This window comes from Serinus canaria, chromosome 1 (genome assembly GCF_022539315.1).
Source record: "Serinus canaria isolate serCan28SL12 chromosome 1, serCan2020, whole genome shotgun sequence".
NCBI classification, from domain to species: Eukaryota; Metazoa; Chordata; class Aves; order Passeriformes; family Fringillidae; genus Serinus; species Serinus canaria.
The window spans coordinates 113400622-113427393 of NC_066313.1; the positions used below are offsets into that span (position 1 = coordinate 113400622).

At 46.6% G+C, this 26772-nt stretch overlaps 2 protein-coding genes across 8 annotated transcripts; one reads left to right on the forward strand and one right to left on the reverse strand.

The window, feature by feature from the left end:
- Positions 1 to 1602: 1602 nt before the first annotated feature.
- SETD4 (SET domain containing 4) lies at positions 1603 to 19592 on the reverse strand. Of its 7 annotated transcripts, XM_030234701.2 has the most exons (11): positions 19481 to 19592; positions 18493 to 18594; positions 17959 to 18054; positions 17150 to 17187; positions 16845 to 16933; positions 14867 to 15296; positions 13652 to 13826; positions 13083 to 13164; positions 12748 to 12828; positions 11529 to 11652; positions 10804 to 11267 (listed from the first exon to the last, which is right to left on the reverse strand). In XM_030234701.2, exons 1-11 carry the CDS (start codon positions 19590 to 19592, stop codon positions 11133 to 11135), a joined length of 1464 nt encoding a protein of 487 aa, XP_030090561.2. In that variant the 3' UTR covers positions 10804 to 11132. The 7 variants fall into 7 exon arrangements, 3 of the variants coding, with proteins under 3 accessions (XP_050828291.1, XP_030090561.2, XP_030090562.2); XM_030234702.2 differs by lacking the exon at positions 12748 to 12828; XR_007777106.1 differs by having other exon boundaries at positions 11249 to 11267; positions 11529 to 12965.
- On the forward strand, positions 19554 to 26450 carry CBR1 (carbonyl reductase 1). Its single transcript, XM_009089563.4, has 4 exons — positions 19554 to 19695; positions 21346 to 21665; positions 24234 to 24341; positions 25481 to 26450. Exons 2-4 carry the CDS (start codon positions 21380 to 21382, stop codon positions 25915 to 25917), a joined length of 831 nt encoding a protein of 276 aa, XP_009087811.2. The 5' UTR covers positions 19554 to 19695; positions 21346 to 21379; the 3' UTR covers positions 25918 to 26450.
- Positions 26451 to 26772: the final 322 nt, after the last annotated feature.

A 26772-nucleotide genomic window follows, 5' to 3' on the forward strand; every position in this document is an offset into this window, starting at 1 on the left:
CCTGAAGAAAAAGCTGGAATATGGCAGCTGGGATGGACCAGGACAGGCTGGAGCCATGGGATGAGGCCACCACAACCCCGTGGAGCTCCAGGCTGGGCAGAGGGGCTGGAGAGCTGGAAAAGGCCCTGGGGGTGCTGCTGGCAGGGGCTGGACACGAGCCCAGGGGTGCCCAGGGGGGCAGGAGGGCACTGGCAGCTGGGCTGGGTGAGGAATTGTGTGTGCAGCAGGAGCAGGGCAGGGATTGTCCCTCTGTGCTGGGGTCCCTCAGGGCTGGGTCCAGTTCTGCTCCTGCAGGAGAGCCCTGGAGGGGCTGGAGCGTGTCCAGGGCAGGGAAGGGAGCTGGGAAGGGGCTGGAGAATTCCTGAGGGAGCTGGGAAGGGGCTGGAGAATTCCTGAGGGAGCTGGGAAGGGGCTGGAGAATTCCTGAGGGAGCTGGGAAGGGGCTGGAGAATTCCTGAGGGAGCTGGGAAGGGGCTGGAGAATTCCTGAGGGAGCTGGGAAGGGGCTGGAGAATTCCTGAGGGAGCTGGGAAGGGGCTGAGCCTGGAGCAAAGGAGGCTCAGGGGGCCCTTGTGGCTCTGCACAAGTCCCTGCCAGGAGGGGACAGCCGGGGGGGTCGGGCTCTGCTCCCAGGGCACAGGGACAGGAGCAGAGGGAACGGCCTCAGGCTGGGCCAGGGCAGGCTCAGCTTGGCCAGCAGCAGGAATTTGCCCATGGAAAGGGGGCTCAGGCCTTGGCAGGGGCTGCCCAGGGAGCTCTGCAGTGCCCATCCCTGCAGGTGTCCCCTGGAGGTGGCACTGAGTGCTCTGGGCTGGGCACAGGGTGGCCATGGGGCACAGCTGGCACTCAGTGACATTGGAAATCTTTCCCAATATCAGAGATTCTGGGATTCTCTGATCTGCTGGATGCTCCATCAACTCCAGGGGTTCTCTTGCCTTTTCTCTGAGCACACAGCCCCGCACAGTCAGAACTGAGTGACTCTCTCTGGGGTCTGGCATTCCACTCTTTCCTTCTGGTGAAAACCCTTTTTCAATAAATCCTGATCATTTCTCACCCACATCACCGAGTCCTCAGCTCCTCATGCCAGCAGAAGGGAGAGAAACAAAAGGGTTTTGTGCATTTAATGTTCTGCTGATGGGTGACAAAAATAAAGCAAAACATCCCTGAATACTCTTAATAAGATTGACAAGAAGACAACAGTAACTGCTGGAGGATAATCACTAAACACAAAGCTTTTGACTTGTCAGAGTTTGCCTTTAATTTTCCTCACAATTTCACGTGGTTTTGTTCAATCACTGTTGGTTTTGCGCTGTTGGCTTAGGAGTCTCTGATGTGGCATTAATTTGGGAACTGTGAAAAAGTGACAACCAACAGAGTCATGGCAGATGTGGCCCAACAGCCACAAAAAAAGAAAAAAAAATACTCATATTGTTGAATTCTGCACTGTGTGTTATTGCACCAAGTTACTTCATAGGCAGCAGAATTAATAAATCCCATTTCCCAAGGGGTCTGAATCTGCCAGATCCACTGAGATGGGGTCTGGTGTCTCCTGCCCTGTCCCAAGGGAAAGGAGGAGAGGAAATGGCCTCAGATGGCACCAGGGCAGGCTCAGGTTGGAGACTGGGACAGAAAATGTCCCTGGCAGAGTGGTCAGGCCTTGGCAGGAGCTGCCCAGGGAGGTTTGGAGTCCCTGGGATTGTCCCAGAGCAGTCTGGATGTGGCCTTGGGGACAGGGTTTGGGTGCTGCTGCTGGGGCTGGGGTGGCACTGGGTGATCCTGGGGGGCTCTTCCCACCCTGGTGATTCCAGGCAATCCAAGCAGAAGCTCCTGCACAGCCCCCAAACAAACCCTGAGGCTGCTCCAACTCACAATTCCTCTGCTGCCAGCCCCAGCACCTTGAGGGCTGTCAGGAGTCTCCAGGATGGTCCCTCCCAGCCAAAGGTCAGGTTCCTGCAGAGCCCAAGGGATGAGATGAAGTTCAGGTGAGCTTTAGAGCTGGGTGTGGCCCTGGGGACAGGGATTGGGGTGATGCTGGGGTGGCACTGGGTGATCCTGGGGGGCTCTTCCCACCTTGGTGATTCTGTGCCATTCCCAAGAGAAAAGAAGCTCCAGGGAGAGCTCAGAGCCCCTGGCAGGGCCTGAAGGGCCTCCAGGAGAGCTGTAGAGGGACTGGGGACAAGGATGGAGGGACAGGAGCCAGGGAATGGCTCCCAGTGCCAGAGGGCAGGGCTGGGTGGGATCTTGGCAATGAGGAATTGTTCCCTGGCAGGGTGGGCAGGGCTGGGATGGAATTCCATCCCTGGATCCCTGGCAGTGCCCAAGGCCAGGTTGGACACTGGGGCTGGAGCAGCCTGGCACAGTGGGAGGTGTCCCTGCCATGGCACTGCCTGACCTTTAGGGTTCCTTCCAGCCCAAACCATTCCATGATTCCACAATTCCATGCCAGCTCTGCCGTTATGGTCCCCAGGGTTAATGTAACATTCTGTCTGTCCTCTCTCTGGGTGACCCAAAATCTCATGGGCAGAGCAGAGGTGACCAGGGCAGTGCCACCTCTGTACAGCTGCAGCAGGGAAAAGCTGATTTATGGCACGGGAAGCTCAGAGCAGGACATCCCTTAGGAAGGAGCCACCAGAAGAAATCCACTTTGAAAGCCAAACCCAGCTGAAATGCAATAGCCCCAGCTATCACTGAGACAATCTGCCACTTGCCAAGGAGAAAACCACAAGAAATGGCTCATAAAAACCGACCTCTGTGAGGCACAAAAAGAAAATGTACATTACTGTTCTGTTGTGGTTAATTCCCAGACAATACTGCAAAATGAGGGTGAAGTGCTACTTCCTGTCCCTGAAAGGCAGAGAAACCCAAACAGGGAGAATTCCTCAGCCTGAGGAATGCAGACATACATCATGTCTGCAGGAATCATAAAAAAGATCAAATGCAATATTTTCTTTCAGTGCAGACAACAGCTTTGAGATTTTCCATGCAGACAGCCTCGAAAAGCGCCTCCAGCGTTTGCCAATTCCTCCTGACAAAGACCATTTGGCCCTGAGTGATGTTCTCAGTGAAATAAAGCAGTGAGAAAACCGAGCCTGATGAAAGGGTTCTTTTCCTGCCTCTGAAGTGTCGGGAGGTTCTGCACTCAGGGCTGGGTCTGTCCTTCCAGCCGGGGACAAACCCCGCGGGATGCCAGCGGGGAGGTGAGGGATGTTTGACAGTCAGAGGAAAGGAACTGCTTTTCATGTTTTGCTCAGCAGCCAGGGAGTTTCTGGCTCTAAACAGAGGAGGAGTTGCTGGGATTTCTGTTCCACATCATCCCTCAGAAATTTCAGGGTGTTTTTGGAGGGAATGATTGCCCAGCGTTGAAGTGGGCAGAGGGCAAAAGGGGCTGGAGCTTTCTGCCACCAGCACTCGATTTGTGAGTCAGCTGCAATCAGTAAGAACCAGGATATTCCATATTTTTAATTATTAGTGTTTTTAAAATATTATTTCTGAAATGAACAGGGCAGGAGATTCTCCTCCTTTTAATGCCTTTATTAAAGTGATCAGCTCGAAGATGGGGGTTTTGGCAGATTTGCAGAACAGGATTTGCAGGTCTGTCCCCAAGGGGGCAGGGCCGGGAGTCCTGTCCTCGCAAGGCAGTGGGGTATACCCAGGTATTCTCTGTTTGGGTTATCAGTCCAGCGGGTCCTGGGTCCGACTGGCATCGTTAGTAGTTGGGACGAGGAGTGACACAGGTTTTCAAGCGTCTCTGCTGGCTTTGGACCTCAGCCCTTCTGTCCAGACACCACTCTGACCTTTTAATTCTGCTTCGGCTCGTCTCTTTTGGGGTATTTTCCAGGATTTGGTAAAGGTCCTGTCCCAAGGTAGTCTGGGTTTGGGGTAAATTTGCATGTCTCCTGAGATGCAAATATCCCCCTCTCCCCACCGTCCGAGGGGGGGGTGTCATCTTCTTGGCAGCAGGCTAGGGTGGTGCTGAAATAAACAAGAATTTTCTACAATAGAGAGTCAAATGGCGATACTTAAGGATACTTAACTGGCAATTACAACATTTCACTAACAAAGAACTCCTGGCCAAGGGGCAACTCTCAGATCAACTCAAAAACTCCTCTGCTGCTCCTTCTCTTAGGAAAAAAACGGTAACCTTTTTTTTTGTTCATAACAATTTCTATTTATTTTTAATTATTTATTAATCCTGGAAAGCTTCAAGACAGGTAAAAGTAGCTCAAGCCCTCCAGCTGTGTTTAAAGAATGATTTAAATACCTCAGTGTTAGCTCTCTCTGGACTTTTCTCCTTTTAGGCAGAGGATTGGGGTCCATTTATCTGCACATTTCTACCCAAACTGTCAGGAGTGCTTGCCTCAGTCCCCGTGTCCTCTTTGCTGTCTGCTGGGCTCACGAGGCATCACAACCCTGCTGCTCCTGGAGCCCCAAATCAGCAGGAATTTGTCTCTCCCTCCCAAGGGGAGCAGCATCTTTCCCTGAGTAACACAACCCCCCGCAGCAGCTGCTGGGTGAATTGCCCGAGGAACGCTCCCATTTCCCCCCTGACATTCAACAGTTGCGTTTTTGTTGGCTCAGATCCAAATCTTGGAGCAGTGGGGAAAGCAGGGGGAAGCTCCAGAGAATCTGGGTGCATTCAGAACATTTTCCACGCTGTTTCATCTTGCAAGGGTCTGGGGTTTCTTTGTTTCACAATCCTCTGCCCATCTTCTCTAACAAAAACATTTTATTTGGAAATTAGGAATGTTTAACCATTTGGGTTTTTTCAGTGTTGTTTCTCTCTTCCTTTTTTTTTTTTTCCCTTGCTCTCCACAACCCCCTGACTGATTTTTCCAGTGGAAGGAGTTCCTGTCCATGGCAGGAGTGGATCTGGGTGGTCTCTAAGGTTCATTCCAACCCAAAAAATTCTGGAATCCTGGGATACACTGATAAAAGAGGAAATGGGAGATTTCCCACCTGGGATCTGTGTCCATGTCCATCTGTGCAAGGAGCAGTGACACCCCCAGGACAGTACAACAAAAAGGCTCCAGCACTGCCAGAAAAATACCCAAAGGTCCCTCTTGATCCCTCCCCAACATCCTCTGCAGGCCAGACCAGCCACACCGAGCATCCCTGTCCTTGAGGAGCTCATCTCCCGGGAAGGACACCCAAATTCCCCGAAATTCTATTCCTGGAACAGCCAAATTCCCTGAAATCCCATCCCTGGGACACCCAAATTCCCCAAAATTCCATCCCTGGGACACCCAAATTCCCTGAAATTCCATCCCTGGGACACCCAAATTCCCTGAAAATCCATCCCTGGGACACCCAAATTCCCTGAAATTCCATCCCTGGGACACCCAAATTCCCTGAGATTCCATCCCTGGGACACCCAAATTCCCTGAAAATCCATCCCTGGGACACCCAAATTCCCCCAAATTTCATCCCTGGGACACCCAAATTCCCTGAAATACCATCCCTGGAACAGCCAAATTCCCTGAAATTCCATCCCTGGGACACCCAAATTCCCTGAAATTCCATCCCTGGGACACCCAAATTCCCTGAAATTCCATCCCTGGGACACCCAAATTCCCCCAAATTCTATTCGTAGGACACCCAAATTCCCCAAAATTCCATCCCTGGGACACCCAAATTCCCTGAAATTCCATCCCTGGGACATCCAAATTCCCCAAAATTCCATCCATGGGACACCCAAATTCCCCAAAATTCCATCCCTGGGACACCCAAATTCCCTGAAATTCCATCCCTGGGACACCCAAATTCCCCCAAATTCCATCCCTGTCCTTTCAGCTCTCATCTCATGGGAAGGACACCCAAATTCCCCCAAATTCTCTTGGATTAAGCCCTATTCTGACCCAGAGATGGGGTGACTGAGAAGTGTTTTAAAAACTTTTGTTCCATTTTCAGTCTCATGTGAAGGGTGAGACAATACAGATGTTTTCATTCACCCCATCACAATCAGAGGCCAATTATTTCATAATTAAAATAAACTGTAAGTTTGTTTTTTATTGATTGTTGTGTACAGTGAAGTAGAAATGGCACTATTATTACCATTGTTACTATATTAATTTATTTATATAAATAGTTATGTTATATTATGCTATATATTATATTATATTATATTATATTATATTATATTATATTATAGTATATTATATTATATTATCTTATATTATGATTATATTATATTATATTATATTATATTATATTATATTGATATTATCTTATATTATATTCTCTTATATTATATTATATGTATTACATATATTTTTATGTATTAAATATACTTTTTCTATATTATAATATATGCATTAAATCTTATATATTTAATTATATAAACCTAAATAAATATATATAAACATACACTGGAACACACTATGCTTATTGTAATAAACTTATTTTGTATACACACTATATAAACCTTCTATTAAATGTAATTTTTTTTCTATAAATCCATTTCCCACCCAATTCCTGGTTGGTTTCTTCTGGGCAAGCTCTGGAAGCCAGCCCAGGTAGGCTGGTGCAGCCAGGAGTGGCCCAGGCTCCTGCTGAGAGTGTCCCTTGTCCCCTCATCGCTGCCTGCCAGGGGTGCCAAGGGCCCAGCTGGCCCTGCCAGAGCAGCCCCAGCAGGAGGGAGCCCTGAAGGGGCACATCCAGAGCCTCTGGAATGTCTGCAAGGGATGCAGAGCTCAGCTGGAGATTCCTCCTGCCCAACTCCAGCACCAGGGAATGGTTTGGGTTGGGAGGGACCTCAGAGCCCACCCAGTGCCACCCCTGCCATGGCAGGGACACCTCCCACTGTGCCAGGCTGCTCCAGCCCCAGTGTCCAGCCTGGCCTTGGGCACTGCCAGGGATCCAGGGATGGAATTCCATCCCAGCCCTGCCCACCCTGCCAGGGAACAATTCCTCATTGCCAAGATCCCAGCCAGCCCTGCCCTCTGGCACTGGGAGCCATTCCCTGGCTGCTGTCCCTGCATCCCCTGGGAATTGTCTCTCTCCAGCTTTCCTGGGGCTCCTCCAGGCCCTGCAAGGCCACCCTGAGCTCAGCCCAAAGCTTCTCCTGTGCAGGTGGGCAATGCCAGCTGTGCCAGCCTTTCCTGCCAGCAGAGCTGCTCCAGCCCTCTGCCCATCCTGCTTCCAAAGCCCCTCCATCCTCCAAGGGTTCCATGCCAATCATCCTCCCTGGTTTCCCCAGATGATGCCCCAGGAGTCCCAACAGGTGAATGTTTAATCCCATTATTTCCTATTTCATGGGGAATTTTCCCTCCCAACCCCATGGAACAGTTCATTGAATCATTACTGATCTCTTTAATTGCAGGTGACTGAAAGTTCCCATGAAAATTCCAGCTCTGCCTCTGGCAGGGGGAGCCATTCCCTGGGTCCTGTCCCTCCAGCCCTTGGAAATTGCCTTTTTCCATGTTTCTTTCAGCTCCTTCAGGTCCTGGAAGGCCACAATGAGGTCCCCCTGAAGTTGCCCTTCTCCAGATTCCCCCCAGGCAGTGGAAATGTTTCCGTCTGCTCCATCCAAGGAAATTATTGAGAGGGATTTGTGCCAGAGATCCATCAGGCCCCAAATTCTGAAGGAATAAAAGACAGGAACAGACATTTCTCCCCTGCAATTCCACTCATTAACCCATCAGAGTGGAGTTCATGGGATCATCAGGGTTGGAAGAGACCCTCAAGACCATCCAGGCAATGATTTGAACTCTGTCTCTAGTGACAGCTCCAAGAGGAATGCCACCAGGAAACTGGTGAGAGAAACAAAACCAAAGTTAAATCCCAATAAAAGTGAGAGGATAAAAGGCTACAAACCTTCATGTTTCACTGTCAGAGCAGAAAGAAAATTACATTTTGAGCTATTTATCTAAATGCAGCTGGGGTATATCACTGAAGGCAATGCTTCTTTCTGTTGTAAATGCAGGGCAGTCAATAGGATTGTAATTGGATGTGGATTTACTGGAATTCCTTGTTTCCCTGCAGTACAGCTGCATCATCTAGTGGACAGCACAGAGATTGCATTGCTTTTACGTTTTACACCGTTGGGATTAAATGGATTTTATACATTTTATACATTTGGGATGAATTATCTGTGGTTTTCCCCTGAGTGCACCTCAGTGCAGCGATTTCTAAACCTGAATTCTGGGGTTATAGACATCCACTAGAAATAAGCTGGAAATGGAATTGTTTTTTCTTTCCATTTCTGGAATGGTTGGGGTTGGGAGGGACACTACAAATTATTTCACCCCCTGCCAGGTTACTCCAAATCCCATCCAGCCTGGCCTTGGACACTTCCAGGGATCCAGGGGCAGCCACCTGACCCTGTTACTGTTTACAGAAACCCATAAAGATTTTTTGGGATATTTCCCAGTGTTCCAGACCATAATAAATCCATCACTTGAATCACTGACTGCAAACAAACATTTCAAATCCTGCCCAAGTGTGGCACTTTTTGGACAATATAATTTTTAAAATCATCTTTCTTTGGGAATGTCATCTTGGCAGTGTTTTAATAGCTTATTTAAAAGCTTTAATTATCAGGCTGTGAAGTTGATACTCCCTTATCTTGTCCCAAACCAGACAGGCCTGAGGGCACTCAGCAGGGATGGATGAGCTGCACACATTACAGGAGAAAACTCTCAACTGGGAGCCACTTTCTGCAGCAGATCAAAGGAAATCCAGATTTTATTGACATAAACTGACACAGCAAAGATTTTGTCAGGAGGTTTCATGTTTATAATTTTTCAGTGACTTCAGTGACTGCACTAAATCAACACCTCTCTTAAAAAGTAAAAAAAAAATAAAAAATCAACTGTGCTATTTCTGCCCTGTGCTCTTTACACGTGAAATCTGGTGGCTCTTATTGCCTAAACAAACCCAGTTTGTCTTTGAGTGCCTTCCCACTTCTTCTCTCCTTGATTCCCAGAATCATCAAAGTGGGAAAGACCTCCAGGATCACCCAGTGCCACCCCAGCATCACCCCAGACCCTGTCCCCAGGGCCACACCCAGCTCTAAAGCTCACCTGAACTTCATCTCATCCCTTGGGCTCTGCAGGAACCTGACCTTTGGCTGGGAGGGACCATCCTGGAGACTCCTGACAGCCCTCAAGGTGCTGGGGCTGGCAGCAGAGGAATTGTGAGTTGGAGCAGCCTCAGGGTTTGTTTGGGGGCTGTGCAGGAGCTTCTGCTTGGATTGCCTGGAATCACCAGGGTGGGAAGAGCCCCCCAGGATCACCCAGTGCCACCCCAGCCCCAGCAGCAGCACCCAAACCCTGTCCCCAAGGCCACATCCAGACTGCTCTGGGACAATCCCAGGGACTCCAAACCTCCCTGGGCAGCTCCTGCCAAGGCCTGACCACTCTGCCAGGGACATTTTCTGTCCCAGTCTCCAACCTGAGCCTGCCCTGGTGCCATCTGAGGCCATTTCCTCTCCTCCTTTCCCTGCCCCTCCTGGCAGGAGCTGTGCAGAGCAGGGAGGTCCCCCCTGAGCCTCCTTTGCTCCAGGCTCAGCCCCCCCAGCTCAGCTGTTCCCCCCAGGATTTGTTTTCCAGCCCTTTCCCAGTGATTTTTGCCCTCTCTGGCCCAGCTCCAACCCCTCAATGTCATTTTTTTGGGTAAAACTGCACAAGCTGGGAGAGAATCCAACCCCCTGCCCTGCTCTGGCCCAGCTCTGTAGCACACTGAGTTTATTCCCACTGTTGCTCAGATTTGCAGCTCCAATCTGAAAAGGAATTTAGACCAAGAGGGAAATCAAGCTTTTATTTTATCTTTTTTCCCCACAGTAGGATCCCAGCTCAATCCTTTTTCAGGGAACAAAGAGCCAGAGTGAAATGTTATCACTGAAGAGATGCTGTTTGCAGCTCAAAGTAAAAGGTGAGAGGGAGAATTTTCACTCTGAAAACTTGATTTAATCTGTAAAACATGTAGAGAGCACTCCCAGGGCTGCTGCCTCCTCAGGCACCTCAGCTCTGTCTTGGTCACAGTTTAGGTTGAATCAAAGAAGTTTTAAGATAAAATTAAGGTATATTTTTATATGTACACATAAATTGCTGTGTTCTGCCTTCTTTCCTGCACTTCCAGACCCCTTTCTGCTCTCCCTGCAGGGTGTGTAGGAGTTCCAGGAGCAGAGCTCATATCCAAAGCACCTGGAATAAATGTGGAGCCCCCAGCAAAAGCAAATCAACTTCTGTCAAACTCGTATTCACCTCGGCAGACACATTGTACAGGAGCTGTTCTTAAAATAACCATCCTTAGGGGAACAAACCAGCCCAACAGCCTCATCTCCTTTAACTCTGGCACCAGTTTGGGACAAAATGATAAAATTGGAAACACAGCTGGTGGTAGAGAATGGAAAGGGGTTTATTAAAGGAAGGTTAAACAGTCACAGAAGGAGCTGGAGAAAAGCTGGTGAGAATTCCCTACAGAACAGCATTCCCAAATCCAAAGGAACTCTCAGAGCCAGCAAATCCCAGAATCCTTAAGGCTGGGAAAGAGTTTAAGCTCAAAGTCCAACCATCCCCATCAAACCAAGCCCTCAAGTGCCACATCCACGTTTGTGGACACTCCCAGGGATTGGGGACTCTTCCCTGGGGATCCTGTTCCAATGTTTTACAACCCTAACCATGAAAAAAACCATTCCTGCTATCCAATCTAAACTGATCAGGGCTTAATGGGACTGATCAGAGGGTAAAATATGGTGGCAAGTGAATTAAAAACCATAATTTAGGCAAATCTGAAGGTGAATTTGGCCTCAAGGATGTAAGTTCCAGCTCCAGAAAGGATTTTAGAAAAATAAAACAGACAAGTCTGGTAGAAAATGAGGTAATATATTTACAAAAATAAACACTTTTTAAAATCACATCATGGGAAATAATGACAAGAGAATCCCAATTCCAAATGAAGTTTCTGCAGCTTAAATAAGGGTCCTGCCCTGAAATGCCCTTTAGAAAAATTCTCTTTTCTCCAAAGCAAGGAGCTCGAGCTCTCCACTTCAGCAGAACCTTTTGTGTGAAGGTCAGCAAAGAGCAAAATCATCCTGATGAATTTTTAAATTATTCTTTGCTGCTCAGGTCCATTAAAAGAGTAATAATCTGCAATAATCCCTGAGAAGTTCCAGCTGCCACAGCTCCAGGGGGCTCAAGTTGTCCCTAAATTCGAGTTGCAAAGAATCTCAGCTGATTTTTGAAGGATCTTGAGGTCTTCTGAGCGCAGCATTTCCACCAAAGCCAGGTGGGTTTTGAGGTTCTCTCTGTCCCTTTTCAACTGGGAAATCTGCAGTTGAGACAAATGGGATGGAATGATTCAAAATTTTGATTTTTTTTAACAGGACATGAAGAGAAAATCTGTGGAAATCTGTAAGGATTTTATTATGTTAAAATAGTGGGGGGGGTTTAATTCCACAAGAGGAACTTTAGCAGTAAAAAGGGGTGAAAAAAAAGAGGGAAAGGGAAAAAATCATCAAAGTTCTTACTCAGAAAATGACAATGTTCTGATAGAGAAAGGAACCTGAGCTCCCTTGTGTTCCCAAGTTACCTGGAGAAGGACATGCTGGGTCTCCTCTATTAAACACTGACAAATTTTTGCTGCTGTAGCCAAAGCCTGCTGCTCATTCCTGGCTGAAGGGACATCACCAAGCAGGATCCTCCTCCAGCAGGCACTGGAACCAAAATGTTTCAAGAACACAGAATTATTTGCTGCCCTCCCCAGCTGGATGCCAAACGTGGCTCTGCTGCCCTGGCCCTCACCTGGGCTCCTAACCCAGCCCAGGGATTTATTTTTAGTTCTCAGATCAATTTATTCCACTCAGCAATGAATCTTCAAAGCACAAACAACTCTGAACAAGCCTTTTCTCATTAATTTATTCCCTCATTTCATTTATTTCAAGCAAAGTGCAGGTAATCATTTTCCATCCCTGATATTTGAGGCAGATTTGCCATTTGGAGTAAATGCTCCAAGTGCACTGAGAGTCCCTGGAGATGAATTACAGCAACTTCCTTGGCCCTGGAATTCCAGCCTGTGGAACACATGACTCAAGGAAATCAAACCAGGTTAAGAGCATTTAAAATTTCATCAAACCAACAGGAAAACAGCCTGAAAGGAGCCTGAACCTTGAGGGAATATCTGGAGCTTGAAATAGAAAGGGAAAATAATACAGGAAAGAAAATCACCAAAGGAGAGGGAGTTTACAGTCACTGGTGTTCTTTGCCTTTCTTCTTTTCACTTCTCACCTGGGGTCAACAAATCAGACACAGGAGATCCAAAAATTGTCCCAGTGTGTCACTCACAGCCAGTAGAGAACAAAGAGTGAGGGGAAACAGAAAATATTGAAGGGGCTGGAAAACAAATCCTGGGGGGAGCAGCTGAGCGAGCTGGGGGGGCTGAGCCTGGAGCAAAGGAGGCTCAGGGGGGACCTCCCTGCTCTGCACAGCTCCTGCCAGGAGGGGCAGGGAAAGGAGGAGAGGAAATGGCCTCAGATGGCACCAGGGCAGGCTCAGGTTGGAGACTGGGACAGAAAATGTCCCTGGCAGAGTGGTCAGGCCTTGGCAGGAGCTGCCCAGGGAGGTTTGGAGTCCCTGGCATTGTCCCAGAGCAGTCTGGATGTGCCCTTGGGGACAGGGTTTGGGTGCTGCTGGTGGGGCTGGGGTGGCACTGGGTGATCCTGGGGGGCTCTTCCCACCCTGGTGATTCCAGGCAATCCAAGCAGAAGCTCCTGCACAGCCCCCAAACAAACCCTGAGGCTGCTCCAACTCACAATTCCTCTGCTGCCAGCCCCAGCACCTTGAGGGCTGTCAGGAGTCTCCAGGATGGTCCCTCCCAGCCAAAGGTCAGGTTCCTGCAGAGCCCAAGGGAGAGATGAAGTTCAGGTGAGCTTAGAATGAGTTTTCTTCCTGAGACACATCAGCCATGGAAGATCTCCAGCTTTGACACTGCTGTTTAGAACCTCTCCATCTCTCCCAAGCAGTGAGTTTGCTAAAAAACAAATAATTCTATTTTTTTTTGCTGGATTTTGATACTAGAAGCAAAATTTTTAGCCCAGAAAAACTGAATAAAAATCTCACCAAGAAACAAAAAACTCCAGATACTTACTCCAGGAAATCATGATCCTTTAGAATGGAAACTTTGGCCTTTCTCTGCTTGTCCAGTGGTGAGAAATATTTGAGGAGAGTATCTGCAGAAAAATACAGTTTAAATAGGTAAATAAATTGTATGTAAGAGAAACCACAATCATCAATTCTGAGAAAAGATTACAACCATGTTTTTCATGTGGGACTAAGATCAAAACCTGTTAAATTTTGGAGAACTTTCCAGAATTCTCAAAAGCTATCAGCACTCTCCAGGATTGTGTCATTGTAACAGAAATCCTGACTCAAACTGAAGTTATGGAACACTCCAAGCAAGCTCAGTTTGTGGAGATCTGGATTTCAGTCCTCAGTGGTGCAATCTAAGACATCCAGCTGGAATCTCTACACAAATGTTGTTAATAGTAACAATTTTTAAAAGTAAAATGGTAACAAAAACCATTTTTAATCAAGCAAAAATTAAATCATTAAAGTCTATGCAAATAGGTATCAAACCCTTTTCCACTCCTTGAGAATTTACACTCTCAGTTCTCTGGGTTTGTGCCTTTCAATGCTCAGACAACCCATAAATCCAACCTGCTGAGACATGAACACTGCTGTGAGGGTTGTCCATGGCAACAAATCCATATTCCAGCAGCAGCCTCTGATTATCATGAGGTCCATAGCAGATCAAAACTTCCTGGTATTTTCTGCAATGTGAATTTGTCCAAATTTCATAGCTCCTTGTCTGCTCATTGAACCCAGCCTTGACCTTCAGGGAGTGAAAAATAAAAGGTTTTTACTCCTGGTAGGGTGAAAAAGGAAACAAACCTTTGAATTTTGAAACCCCAGAGGATTGAAACTCTTGTTCAACTGTGGGGAATTCTTGGAGAGACCCCAGAGCTGCAAACAGAGATGGTTCCACACTGGGCTGGCCTCTCCTGTGCTGCCCCAGCTCAGTGGTGGCACCCAGAGCCTGAGAGAAGGTGGAAATCCTCTCTGCACTCCCCTCAGGCTGCTCTGAGGCTTCAGCCAGAGCTGAACTAACACAGGGACCATGGAACTCAGAATCTGTGTCAGGACAAGGATCTGTCTTGCTTTTAGGAGCAGATCAGGGGGGTGCTTACAAGTGGCTCTCCCCAAAGGATGTTTTGGATGCAAATCTCCCCCAGCCACTCTCCCTGGGCTCTCCCTGTACCTTGGCTTTGCTGCACAAACTGAAATATTTCAATTAAAGAATTACTGAATGTTTATGTTGGAGGGTCCTTAAACATCTCATCCCAGCCCTGCCATGGCAGGGACACCTCCCACTGTGCCAGGCTGCTCCAGCCCCAGTGTCCAGCCTGGCCTTGGGCACTGCCAGGGATCCAGGGCAGCCCCAGCTGCTCTGGGAATTCCATCCCAGGAACAATTCCTCATTGCCAGTGTCCAGCCTGGCCTTGGGCACTGCCAGGGACCCAGGGCAGCCCCAGCTGCTCTGGCAATTCCATCCCAGGAACAATTCCTCATTGCCAGTGTCCAGCCTGGCCTTGGGCACTGCCAGGGATCCAGGGCAGCCCCAGCTGCTCTGGCAATTCCATCCCAGGAACAATTCCTCATTGCCAGTGTCCCAGCCAGCCCTGCCCTCTGGCACTGGGAGCCATTCCCTGGCTCCTGTCCCTCCAGTCCCCGAGGAGCTGAGACCTTTCTCCCCCTGTGAGATCTCCCCCTGCCCTCCCCACACTCCTCATCCATCACAGAAATGCAGATGGCATCGACAGAGTGCACTTTATCAAAAGAAAGAAATTTACTGATCTATTTTGAGCTTCTTACCTGAACATTTGGGCTGTGGTTTAGCAAATCTAAATATGGTGCCAGTGCATAAACATCTGGCTCCAGGGAGAAACACTCCCTGTGGGGATGTTTCATGTAGATTGTCCTGGTGTTTACAGTGCACCAAGCCCACTGCAAAGCACTGAAATTAAAAATACTTCCTGTGCTCTCAGCAAATAAAGGCTGCAGGGAAGAGAAGAAAGCTTTGGAAGATCTGAACAGCTCTTGGACCATCCTTTTTTGCTCCTGAGCCTTCCTTTTTAAGGGTTTTGGGAGAAGATTGATGACATCAGGTTCCAGACAAGCAGGGCAGGTGTAAGCCTTGGGTAGGACATCCAGGTAGGGCTTCCATGGAGATTTCTCCCCAGCGTGTTTCTCTGCTATCAGAAACGTGCACAGTGCCAGCAAAGGAGACACAGGGGGCTTCCACCTATTGGAATAAAATAAAAATAAAAATAAAATAGAAATTTAAAAAATAGAAATAAAAAATAAATAAATAAATATTAAAGGTAAAATATTTTTTTAAAAAGGTAAAATAAAATTAAAAATTAAATTGAAATAGAATAAAAAGAATAAAATAAATATAAAAGAAAATTAAAATAATTAAAATAAGAGAAAAATAACAAATTTAAATTAAATGAAAATTAAATATAAATTAAAATCAATACAATAAAAATAAACAAAGTAAAAATCAAAATAGAAATCCAAATAGAAATAGAATAAAATAAAAATTAAAAATTAAACTAAAAAGTAAAATAACAATGAAAAGAAAATATACATAAAAATAAAAATAAAATAAAATAAAAAATAAAAATAGAGATAAAAATAATAATAAAAATACCAATGCAGCAGACCCACAGAGGTGAGATGGAAATGGACACAGCAGAGTTTTACCTCTCTCAGAGCTCTCTGGAAGTTATAAATAGCTTCTATTTAAAACTTCTTTGTAGTTCACCTCCAAGTCCTTTGGCTGATTTCCAAGGGGCAATAAAAGCTGGATTTAAAAACCATTTCAGGTTCACCCCTTGGGTTGCCTTTTTTCAGGATACACAAATATTCAATGCCCAGCACGGGGCTTCGTTACAGATCTTCCACATTTCCAATTTGTTCCTAATTTTCTAAAAGGCCCTGGCTTTGCAGCCCAGTTTCATCTTCCTTCTCCTATTGCAGCTGACTCCCAAATTCCCAAAAAAAAAGCATTCCTAACTGGCATTTAGGGCCAAGCAGGCTCTGAGCTCCAGCTGCAGCCTGTGCCCTCTCTCCAGCTCTGCCAAGCTAAAAGGGGATGTTCAGCATTTATCAAATGTTCAGCATTTATCAAATGTTCAGCATTTATCAAATGTTCTGTGGGGTTGTGAGGTTCCCAGGACGAGGTGAGAGATGAGAATTTGACTCCATGTTCTCAGAAGGCTGATTATTATATGTATATTAGTATATCATATCATATTATATTATATTTCAATATTATATTATATTTTCATATTATATATCATATTTCATCATATTACAATCATATCATATTCTTTAAGGCTATCCTAAAACTGTACTAAAAAAAGAGAAAGGATACACCAGAAGGTTTAACAAGAATGATAAAAACAAACTCCTGACTGACTCAAAGTCCAACACAGCTGGCTGGGATTGGTCATTAATTAAAACAATTCCCACTGAACCAATCAAAGATGCACCTTTAATAAACAACCTCCAGACCACATTCCCAAGCAATCAGATAATTGTTGTTTTCATTCTTTTCTGAGGCCTCTCAGCATCCCAGGAGAAAATCCTGGGCAAAGAGGATTTTTCAGAAAATATCATGGTGACAATGTTCAGTATTAAAATTTTCCCTTCCTGAGCATTCCACAGCCCTGAAGTGCTGGCACCACTCAGGATATTCAGTTTAATGCTCCACCACCCCTCCAGAGAATTCATTACTGCCGGAAAAAACCCCACTAAAGGCCACCAAGTGTCACTTGTCACTTACTTCTCAATGTGTCCTCCCAAGCAGCTGCTGAGGACAGTGCCCGTGGTGAGCAAACACTTCTCAGGCAATGAAATAATCACATCTCCTGCCTTCGAGGGAGGAGGAAAACAAATTACACACAAAAGCCAGTAAAAATCAAGTGTCAAGACTCATTTAATTCCTGTGGGGACTGGTGGTTTCACATTATGGCTGCAGCAGTGCCAAAAGTCAGAAATTACATTCATTTCTGAGCTTTGCTTGTTGCAAAAATCATTAAATGTCAAAACACCCTGAAGGGCTCCTGCATGAGAAACAACATCACCCACCTGAAGAGCTTTTGTTGTCATCAATCCTCTGCCTGTCTCTGAAGAAGGAACAAAGAGCAGCAGTAAATAAATGTAGATGTGGAAAATGAGTGATCTGTGATCAGCTCAGCAGGGAAAAGCTCTGAAAGAACAGGCACCACGTGTAACCAAACATAAATTCAATTATGGACTGTTCCACACAGATCTCATTTCTCTCTTCTCCAATTCTCTTTATTTTTCAAGATCTTTTCCCTGCACATCCTGCAGCATTTGCTGTCTAATTCCAGCAATTGTTCAGCTTTTTTTTTCTCCCACTTATGGCAATTATTCACCTTCTTTTTCTCCATTTTTTCCTCACACACATCTTTCAGCACCAGCTGCAGCTCTTGCTTTCAGAGTTTTAACTAAACTTCAGCATTTCTAGTCACAAGATTTCTCTCTGATCCATTCTGTTCTTTCTGCTCTGTCTATAATACTGCAAAATGTTTAAAATACAACCTACAGAAAGAGATAAAAGTATAAATCTTCACTGTAAACATTACTAAGTGAATCTCAGCTCTCTGCTGAACTTGCTTGGGGATAAAAAGAAAAACAAGTTATAACAAGGTTAAATTCCAAAAACTATTTAATTAACACTTCAAATTTGTGCTTTTTCAGGCCTCTGTATCTATTTTTTCATGTTAAATTGACATTACAACAATCCTTGAAGAGTATCAGTAACTGGTTTTTTCCTGATGCCAGACAGGATCATAATTCAAAATGGAAGCAGGAATGTAAAATTCTTAAAAGATTTAGAAATTTGTACTATCAAGAAATAATTAAAGCATTACCCCAGAACTCTGCTGGCCTTAAATTACTGTCTTCAAATCCTCTCTCTTTTAGCCACTTCTTAAGTTTAATGTATTCCAGCTTGTGACTGCAGTTGACTAAAAATAGAAAAAATAAATTAATGCTATTAAAGAGCATTCTGTTGGACAATAAAGGAAATATAAACATTTTACTGTAGAGTCAGAGAAATTGTATTTTGGACATTTTAAAGCATACCAGAATGGCAAGAAAGAATTGAACTAAATAAAGTTGAGGTCTCTGGGCACTGGGAGGTCTCAGAAATGTGTGAGTTATTCAGCATATGCAAGGAATTTTAGAATAATGTGATATTTGCCATTAGGCAGAAAAGAGAGCTCAGAAAATTCACTGTACTCTCCTTGGGACTGTAAACTAAAGCTCAGATATTTGTGTATAAAAAAATGTAACATTTATGAATGTAATTTTCCAAGCACAAAGGCTTTTGAAAATATAAATAAGAAAATGACACCTTGAGGAAAAAAAATGGTTTATTATTTAACTTCCAGGTATGATGATACCTCCATCCATAAAACTCTTTGAGTGCTTTCTCCTTCTCTTTCGACCTGTCCGACCTCTGCTTTTCTTCATATTAAACAACAGATTTTCCTTTTTTAGACAACCTAAATTAAAAAAAAATTTAAAATAACTGATTTAGAAACATTTAAAGTCACATTCTAATTTATTACTGTGAGGGTAGACAGGCCCTGGCCCAGGGTGCCCAGAGCAGCTGGGGCTGCCCCTGGATCCCTGGCAGTGCCCAAGGCCAGGCTGGACACTGGGGCTGGAGCAGCCTGGCACAGTGGGAGGTGTCCCTGCCATGGGAATGGGATGGGATGGGAATGGGATGATCCTTCAAAGACTTATGGAATATCCTGAGTTGGGAAAGATCCACAGGGATCCCCCAGTGCCACCCCTGCCCTGCACAGACCCCACCAAGCCCCAGCCTGGGCATCCCTGGCAGCGCTGGCCAAAGGCTCCTGGAGCTCTGGCAGCCTCGGGGCCGTGCCCATTCCCTGGGCAGCCTGGGCAGTGCCAGCACCCTCTGGGGAAGAACCTTGCCCTGATCTCTTTCCTTTTGCCAAAACTGCCCCGAACCAACCCTCCAAGCGCAGCTTTTCCCTGCCAGGACGAAGGGCCTCAGGGAGCCGGGATCACCCACAGGCGGTCGGGCTCCTCCAGAGGCCGGCCCTCCATCCCATCCCATTCCTTTGGGCTGAAAAGACCTCAGAGATCATCGAGTCCAAATCCCATCCCCTGTCATCCCATCCCATCCCAGAACTGGGAATCCTGTGCTAACCAGACCCCCATTCCCGGCTCGGCACAAACCCCCGGGACGGGAGGGACAGAATCGGCCCCGGCCGCGCTGCGGGAGCGGAACTTCCTGAGGGAGCGCCCGTGCTCCGCGCACTGCCCCTGGGAGCCTCAACCGCATCCCCCTGCCAGGCCAGACTGTGATTCCCGAGTCTCTCCCGGGGCTGGAATAGCAGCCCGGAGTCCCAAACCCACCTGCAAAGGGGACACAAGGACCGACATTCCCTCGCTGTTCCTCTCCGCGAGTCCCCGCCCGCTCTCCCGCCCCTGAGGCGGGGCTGCCCCGCCATCTTAGGGGCGTCCCCATCTCCCTTCCCCGCGGTGTGCGGTGTTTGTGCTTTGGCCATAACGTGTTCTGTCCTTGCTGTGTGGAGCTGAGGGACGAGGGAGAGGCGCCCGCGGTGCTGGAGGTGGGTGATGGGGTGCTGGGTGTCCCCCCGGACCCTTCACCCCCGCGTCCCCCCTGAGGGCGTCGGGGTTCATGGCGGGTTCCGTCCCCGCGAGAGAAGGGGGAGAGAGGGAGACTTGCCGTGAGGCGAGAATGGCGTTCCCGACCCTGGGGCGTCACTCTGGACATTCTTGGAGTGATGCACATTCGCTGGATGCCTGCTTAGGGTTACAAGTAAATTTGGAAGAAAGAGATGGTAATGATGCCAAAAGGGGGCAAAGCCAGCGTTTAAACTTGTTTTTATGGGGGAAGTGGAGCTTCTTTCAACGCCCTGAAAGAAAAGCAGCAGGCAGGTTTTCCGAGGCTGTGTTACACAACCATCATTGTAGTCGGCCTGTGTTCCCTTGTTTTCCCCCGAAAAGCTGTAATTGCTCCCCCTGCCTGGCGCTGGAAGATAAAGATACCCCATACTTTTTTTATATTGTTTGGAACCTTAAAGATCATCCAGTTCCAACATTTGCCGTGGACAGGAATATCTTGTACTAAACCAGGTTGCTCAGGTTTTGAGCCTGAAGTTTTCAGCAAAACTTGAGCTGACCCAATTGAATATTCCCAAAAGGTGGAAAGTCTTTCTCTGAGGTGTAAGTGCAGAAGAGCTTACTCCTACAAAAAGTTAATTTAGTACTAAAAATTAGTCACTGGCATTTTTTAGTTGAAACGTTTCTTTTGTCTATTTCCCATCACTGGTTGGCCTTGCTCAGAACACTTAACACCAGATTTCTCCGTGAATACCTCGTGTTGCCTCGGGAATTTACACGGCTTGCACAGGAATGTAGTTTCAGATAATCCGAGGTGGAATTTTAAATAATTTTTTGAAGGAAAAATACTCGCCCAGGGAGGCTCCACACTGCTGGAAATGTTCAAGGCCGGGTTGGGTGGGGCTTGGAGTGACCTGGGATAGTGTGAGGTGTCCATGGCAATGAGACAATCTTTAAGGTTGTGGGGGTTTTAGTTATTGGTTTCTCTGGGTCAGGATTGAAGGCACTTGAGATGGTGTTTCATGTTGGGATTTAAGTCTTTATTATTTCTTATCAGTAAAACAGTCTCACTACTGTGAGTTCTGCAGCTTTTCATTAGAAGGCACAAAGTGACCAACAATCTCTTGTTAAAAACAAGGATTTTTAAGACTGAACCATCCAATGAAGAACTGACACCTGGATTATTTTTCCTTTTACCCCAATAACTGATCCCAAAGAGCTGCAATGGGGACTTCCCTGCCCAATTACAAAATGCCCCCAAACCCATGGAGAAGGAGGAAGAAGAAGGTGAAGAAGAAACCCAGGACCACACCCTGTGCCCTCCATCTTGCTTCCATCCACAACCCACTAAAAACCCCAAACCCTCAATTTCTCACCCAGTCACACACCTGCACTGCTCTCTAGAATCTATTTCACACTTTTGTGGATTCCAGTCTGTCTTGAAGTCTGGGAAACTTTCTCCATGGATGAGGGTCAGAGTCAGTGCTGCCCTGGGGGTCAGGGCACCCCAGAGCAGACAGGGTGCCCTGGGCTTCCACAGTCCCTTCCAACCCAAACCATCCCATGATTCTCATTCCTTCCCAAACAGCCATTTTGTCTGTCTGTCTGACTGACCTTTTCTTTGCTGCTGGCAGCTCCCGTGACCTTGGCTCACATTCTGAGGTGACAATGTCCAGCGTGCAGGTGGCTGTGGTGACAGGCGCCAACAAAGGGATCGGCCTGGCCATCGTGCGGGCCCTGTGCCGGCAGTTCCCGGGGGATGTGTACCTGACGTGCCGGGATCCCGGCCGTGGCCAGGCTGCCGTGGCCCAGCTCCAGCAGGAGGGGCTGCGCCCGCTCTTCCACCAGCTGGACATCGATGACCTGCAGAGCATCCGAGCGCTCCGGGACTTCCTCAAGGACAAGTATGGAGGGCTCAACGTGCTGGTGAACAACGCTGGCATTGCCTTCAAAGGTAGGATGTGCTCCTGTGCTCTGTGGAGAGGGCAGTGGGTGCATCCAACGCTTCTGTGCCAGTGCCATGCTGGCATTTTTGCTTGGGCAAACTTGCCGTCTTAAATAAGATGTGAGAACAGTGAGCCAGGGCAGGCTCAGCTTGGCCAGCAGCAGGAATTTGCCCATGGAAAGGGGGCTCAGGCCTTGGCAGGGGCTGCCCAGGGAGCTCTGCAGTGCCCATCCCTGCAGGTGTCCCTGGAGGTGGCACTGAGTGCTCTGGGCTGGGCACAGGGTGGCCATGGGGCACAGCTGGCACTGCCTGGGCTGGGAGGGCTTTTGCAGCTGTAACAATTCCATGATCCTGTAAACATGCTTCCCTGGAGGCTTGTGTGTGCACCACATTGGAAGTGTTGAGGCACATAGGGCAGGTGGGCTGGGCTGGGTTAATTGCCCAGTGCCCAAGAGTTCCAGCAGGGCCATGGGAGCCCATCTCCATTGGGAATGGCTCCCTGTGCCTCAGGGAGCTGCTGTGTTTTCTCTCTTCTCCACCCCCATGCTCTGTTCTGTGTGCTCTGTGCTCAGGGATTCCAGCTGATGAAAAAGCACTTTTATTGTCCCTGGGTGGGCTTTGCTGTCTCAAACTTTCTGGAGCCATTCAATCACCTCTAAACTACTCAAATCCTGCTGTGCTGGGCAGGAATGTAACCCTTTCACCTCCCAGCGGGCAGAAAGGCAGGGCAAGTGAGAGACACAGCAGTTTTGAGGTGGAAGGATGGATTTTTGTTGTGTGTATGAAATCCAGAATCAGAATTTGCTCCAGACAGAGTAAATCCCAAGTCTGGCTGATGGTTTTATGGAGGGGATTGTGTCCCTGTGCACCCCACAGGTGATTTCCCACCTGCAGAGCTGCCCCAGCCCAGGAGGAGCTGGAGCTGCTGCAGAGAGCCCGGAGGAGGCTCCAGGATGGGCAGAGGGCTGGAGCAGCTCTGCTGGCAGGAAAGGCTGGCACAGCTGGCATTGCTCACCTGCACAGGAGAAGCTTTGGGCTGAGCTAATTGGGGCTAATTGGGGAAACAGCTTCACACTGAGAGAGAGCAGGGAACTTCTCATGGAGTGAGAGTGCAGTGATGATGTTCTGACTCTTTTGCCTGTTACTTTATAGGAAAATTGCTTAAGATCACCTTCTTGGGAAGCAGCTCTTAGAATTGTCTGAGCTTCAGGGTGTGCTTAGGAAAAATTCCAGCAGCAGTTAAAATATCACTTCCTCATGTTTAGCCTTGACTTTCCTCGAGCTGAGAACAACTCAATCAGCAGCAGGTCACACAATTTAGGAACTGTTAAAGTTTAACTGTTAAAACTGTTGAAGTAATAAAAACTGTTTAACTGATAAAGAAACTGTTACTGAGTATCAAGCACAGAGGGTGTAACATCTGTGTGAGACCTTGCTGTGATGCTTCTCACAATTTTTGCTTTTTAGATTGCTGTTTCTACCCAACTTGCTTCTTGCCTCAGCAAGTTTTTGCTGCCATCCCAGAATTTATGCTTTCTTCTTAGCTGTAGCATTGATGCATTGCTCACAGGGGTCTCAGGATGAGGGAAGAGATGAGAATCTTGACTCCATGTTCAGAAGGCTTGGTTTATTGTTTTATGATCTATATTATGTTATAACTCTGCTAAAAGAACAGAAGAAAGGATTTAATCAGAAGGCTGGCTAAGAATAGAAAAGGAATGAATAACAAAGGTTTGTGTCTGACCCAGACAGTCTGGACAGCTGGGCTGGGATTGGCCATTAATGAGAAACAACCACAGAGACCAATCCCAGATCCACCTGCTGCATCCCACAGCAGCAGAGAAGAATTGTTCACAGTTTGTTCCTGAGGCCTCTCAGCTTCTCAGGAGGGAAAAATCCTAAGGAAAGGATTTTTCATAGAACATGTTGGTGACATAGCATTATGTGCTATTGCAGCCTGTCAAAGATTAGATTTGCCATTAAGTTTTGTTATTTTGGTTTTGTGCTGCATTTCTCCAGCCAAGTCCTTGAACCAGCAAAAACTTCCTGTAGCAAATGGTGGTGAAGCTGTGGTTGTCTTCTGGATGGGCCTCTCTGGGAAGAGTTTTCTAATAAAGCTTCTTAAATCAGGGGAGTTCAGGATGTCACCAATATCCTGTTAGACTTGTGAGTGGGGTTTGGGCTGTGAGGAAGTTCTCTCTCACAAGGAAGGCAGGATATGGAGCAGGATTTGGGGTTCTGTAGGATTTTAGTTCTCCCCCTGCCATAACCCTGGCCATGGGTCATGATCTGGCTTCATGTGTGAGGTGTAAATGCAAGTGAGTGATTTGCAAATGAGTGTGGGTCATTAGACATGTTTTATAATAAAAACCACATCAAATAATGACCTGTTACAATTTCTGTTTTGAATTGTCGTGGATCTGGGGACAGTGAACACCTGCCCAGTCTGTGATCATATGCCTGTTTTCTAATTATTAAAAACAGCAACTCAGATAAACTTTTGAGGTTTGGTAACTTCTATTCAAACAGTGTTGCAATTCTAATTTTTGGTATTTTTTTCCCCCTTCTTATGACCAGTTCATGACACCACTCCATTTGCAGTCCAAGCTGAGGTTACACTGAAGACAAACTTTTTTGGGACCAGGAATGTTTGCACAGAATTGCTGCCTCTTGTGAAGCCTTATGGTGAGTGAAACATAACAAGTGGAGAAAGAGTTTTGTTTGAATTTTGGCCCTTTTCAGTGGGAAATTCTGTCCAATCTCAGGCACTGCACTGCTGCTATAAATTAAATATCGTCTCTACTAATATTTAAATACACTGAAGTTTTCAAGGAAAAAAGAAGCCAACATGAAAAGCAGGTTTTTATTTCCTGAGGGAGAAGGAATAAACAGAGTGAGTGAATTTTGGGGAGAGAGGAAACCATGCCAGAGTTGCAGTCTAGAACTCTTGCACTACAGTGGAGGATGACTATTAATAAAGTCATTAACAGTAGTAATTTCTGTGGCTTTTAAGATTTAAATCCCCAGATTCACCACCAGAATGGCTGTGAAGTAGCAGCAAAGAGGAGAAACAATTAAACATAATTTTGGAGATGATGAGTGATTTACTGATTCAGCTGACTTGTTCCCCTTACTGAAGTGCTGGGAGATTAAATCCTTACATTTTTAAATCTCTAGGTATTATTTTTGCTGTAGTAAGAGTGTACCTGCTGATTGTGAAGTTGTTTCTTGGAGGTTTGTCTGAAACTTTTGCAGCTTCACACCTTAAATTACCTCTCCTGGTATTTACTAGAAATCAGAACATTGAGTTCTCCTGATTTTCCAGAAGCTCTACAAAACAACCCACCTAAAATATTTTACAGGTATTCACCTGAGGAGAGAATCCAGAACTGGAGAGCAGCCCCACTTCAGTGTGAGCTGAAAATGTGCTGGTGTTCACAGGGGTCCCAGGATGAGGGAGGAGATGAGAGCCTTGACTCCATGTGAAGGCTGATTTATTATTTATATTATATTAAAAGAAAATTATGTACTAAGACTATACTAAAAGAATAGAAGAAAGGATTTCATCAGAAGGCTTGAAAGGAATAGAAAGGAATGGAATGATGATAAAATCTTGTGAGTGACCAGAGACTCAACACAGGTGGCTGTCATTGGTCATCAAGTAAAAACAACTCACATGGACCAATCACAGATGCACCTGTTGGGTTTTTTTCTCTGAGGCTTCTCAGCTTCTCAGGGGAAAAAAATCCTAGCAAAGGATTTTTCACAAAATATGTCCATGCCAGAAAATGTGTGAAAAAAATTCCTTTTTGTTCTCTTTTCAGGCCGGGTGGTGAATGTCTCCAGCATGGTGAGCAGCTCTGCCCTGCGAGGCTGCAGCCAGGAGCTGCAGCAGAAATTCCGCAGTGACAGCATCACTGAGGAGGAGCTGGTGCAGCTGATGGCCAAGTTTGTGGAAGACACCAAGAGAGGAGTCCATGAGAAGGAGGGCTGGCCAAACACTGCCTATGGGGTGTCCAAAATCGGGGTCACTGTCCTGTCCAGGATCCAGGCGCGGCTGTTGAACGAGCAGAGGAAAGGCGACCACATCCTCCTCAACGCCTGCTGCCCTGGCTGGGTGAGGACAGACATGGCAGGTCCCAAGGCCACCAAGTCCCCAGACGAGGGGGCTGAGACCCCCGTTTATTTGGCCCTTTTGCCTTCCAGTGCTGATGCTCCTCATGGCCAATTTGTCAGTGACAAAACTGTCAAACCCTGGTGAGCTCAGGGGAGGTGGGGATGGAAAGGGCTGAGCTCATTTTCCTGATTTCATTCCTAATTCTGTCATTCGCTTTTCCCACTCCCCTGGGATGGCTCTCATGGAGCTGGGATGAGGAAGCAGGTGCCTTATCTCTCATCACAGTAGAATTTTCCAGGATCCAAAGCTGTTCTGGAGGCTGCACAGGGTTTTCTAAAGAGGATGGGGCTGTTCTAGAGCTGTGATCTGTCTGGGGGGAGACTCAAGACTAGAATCACTGTTGGACAGACATTCCTTACTATCAGAACTAAATGGAATTAGGTGAAAACAAAAATAGCACTGATCCATCACTTATAGCCAAACATAATCAGTTGGTGTTATTAATATATCAATAAATAATTACTGATTTATATTCTGCTACTTAATTATTGTGGAACTAAAAACATATAAAGTCAGAAAATATATTTTCATTTTTTGCAGCAAAGTTTGTGGCTGGGATTTGTGGTGTGTGCGTTGGATACAGAGAAAATAAACTACAGACTTGACTCAGCAAAATATTCCTCAGTTCCTTTATTGCACAGCCAGAAGTTTCCTTAATAAAATCTGAATTAACTGCTCTCCACATAGCAGCAAGGAGAACTGTAAGTGATATGGAGAGCTCTACATTTCCTGAAATGTTGCTTATTGCCTTTCAAAGTCTCAGAGTTGAAAAACTGCCTCTTCTGAGGCTGAAGGAGCTGGAAACAATTGCCCATAAAGCTGTTGTTAGTAATGACAGATCAATAAGGAGCTTGTTAATTGTTGATCAGGAGTCAGGGAGGCAATGCTGGCTGCCTTTGACATTGGCCTCCCCCAGAACAGCTTGGGTTGGGAAGCCTT

Excerpts from the sequence above, each read along its gene's own strand:
- CBR1 (XM_009089563.4), top strand. The coding sequence starts at position 21,380 with ATGTCCAGCGTGCAGGTGGCTGTGGTGACAGGCGCCAACAAAGGGATC. Across the intron at positions 21,666-24,233 it reads CGCTGGCATTGCCTTCAAAG|TTCATGACACCACTCCATTT; the intron begins GTAGGATGTGCT and ends TCTTATGACCAG. Across the intron at positions 24,342-25,480 it reads GCCTCTTGTGAAGCCTTATG|GCCGGGTGGTGAATGTCTCC; the intron begins GTGAGTGAAACA and ends TTCTCTTTTCAG.
- SETD4 (XM_030234701.2), bottom strand. The coding sequence starts at position 19,592 with ATGGGGACGCCCCTAAGATGGCGGGGCAGCCCCGCCTCAGGGGCGGGA. Across the intron at positions 15,297-16,844 it reads TTGGGAGGACACATTGAGAA|GTGGAAGCCCCCTGTGTCTC; the intron begins GTAAGTGACAAG and ends TTATTCCAATAG. Across the intron at positions 11,653-12,747 it reads GGGCTGGCAGCAGAGGAATT|TGCCTGCTGGAGGAGGATCC; the intron begins GTGAGTTGGAGC and ends TTTTGGTTCCAG.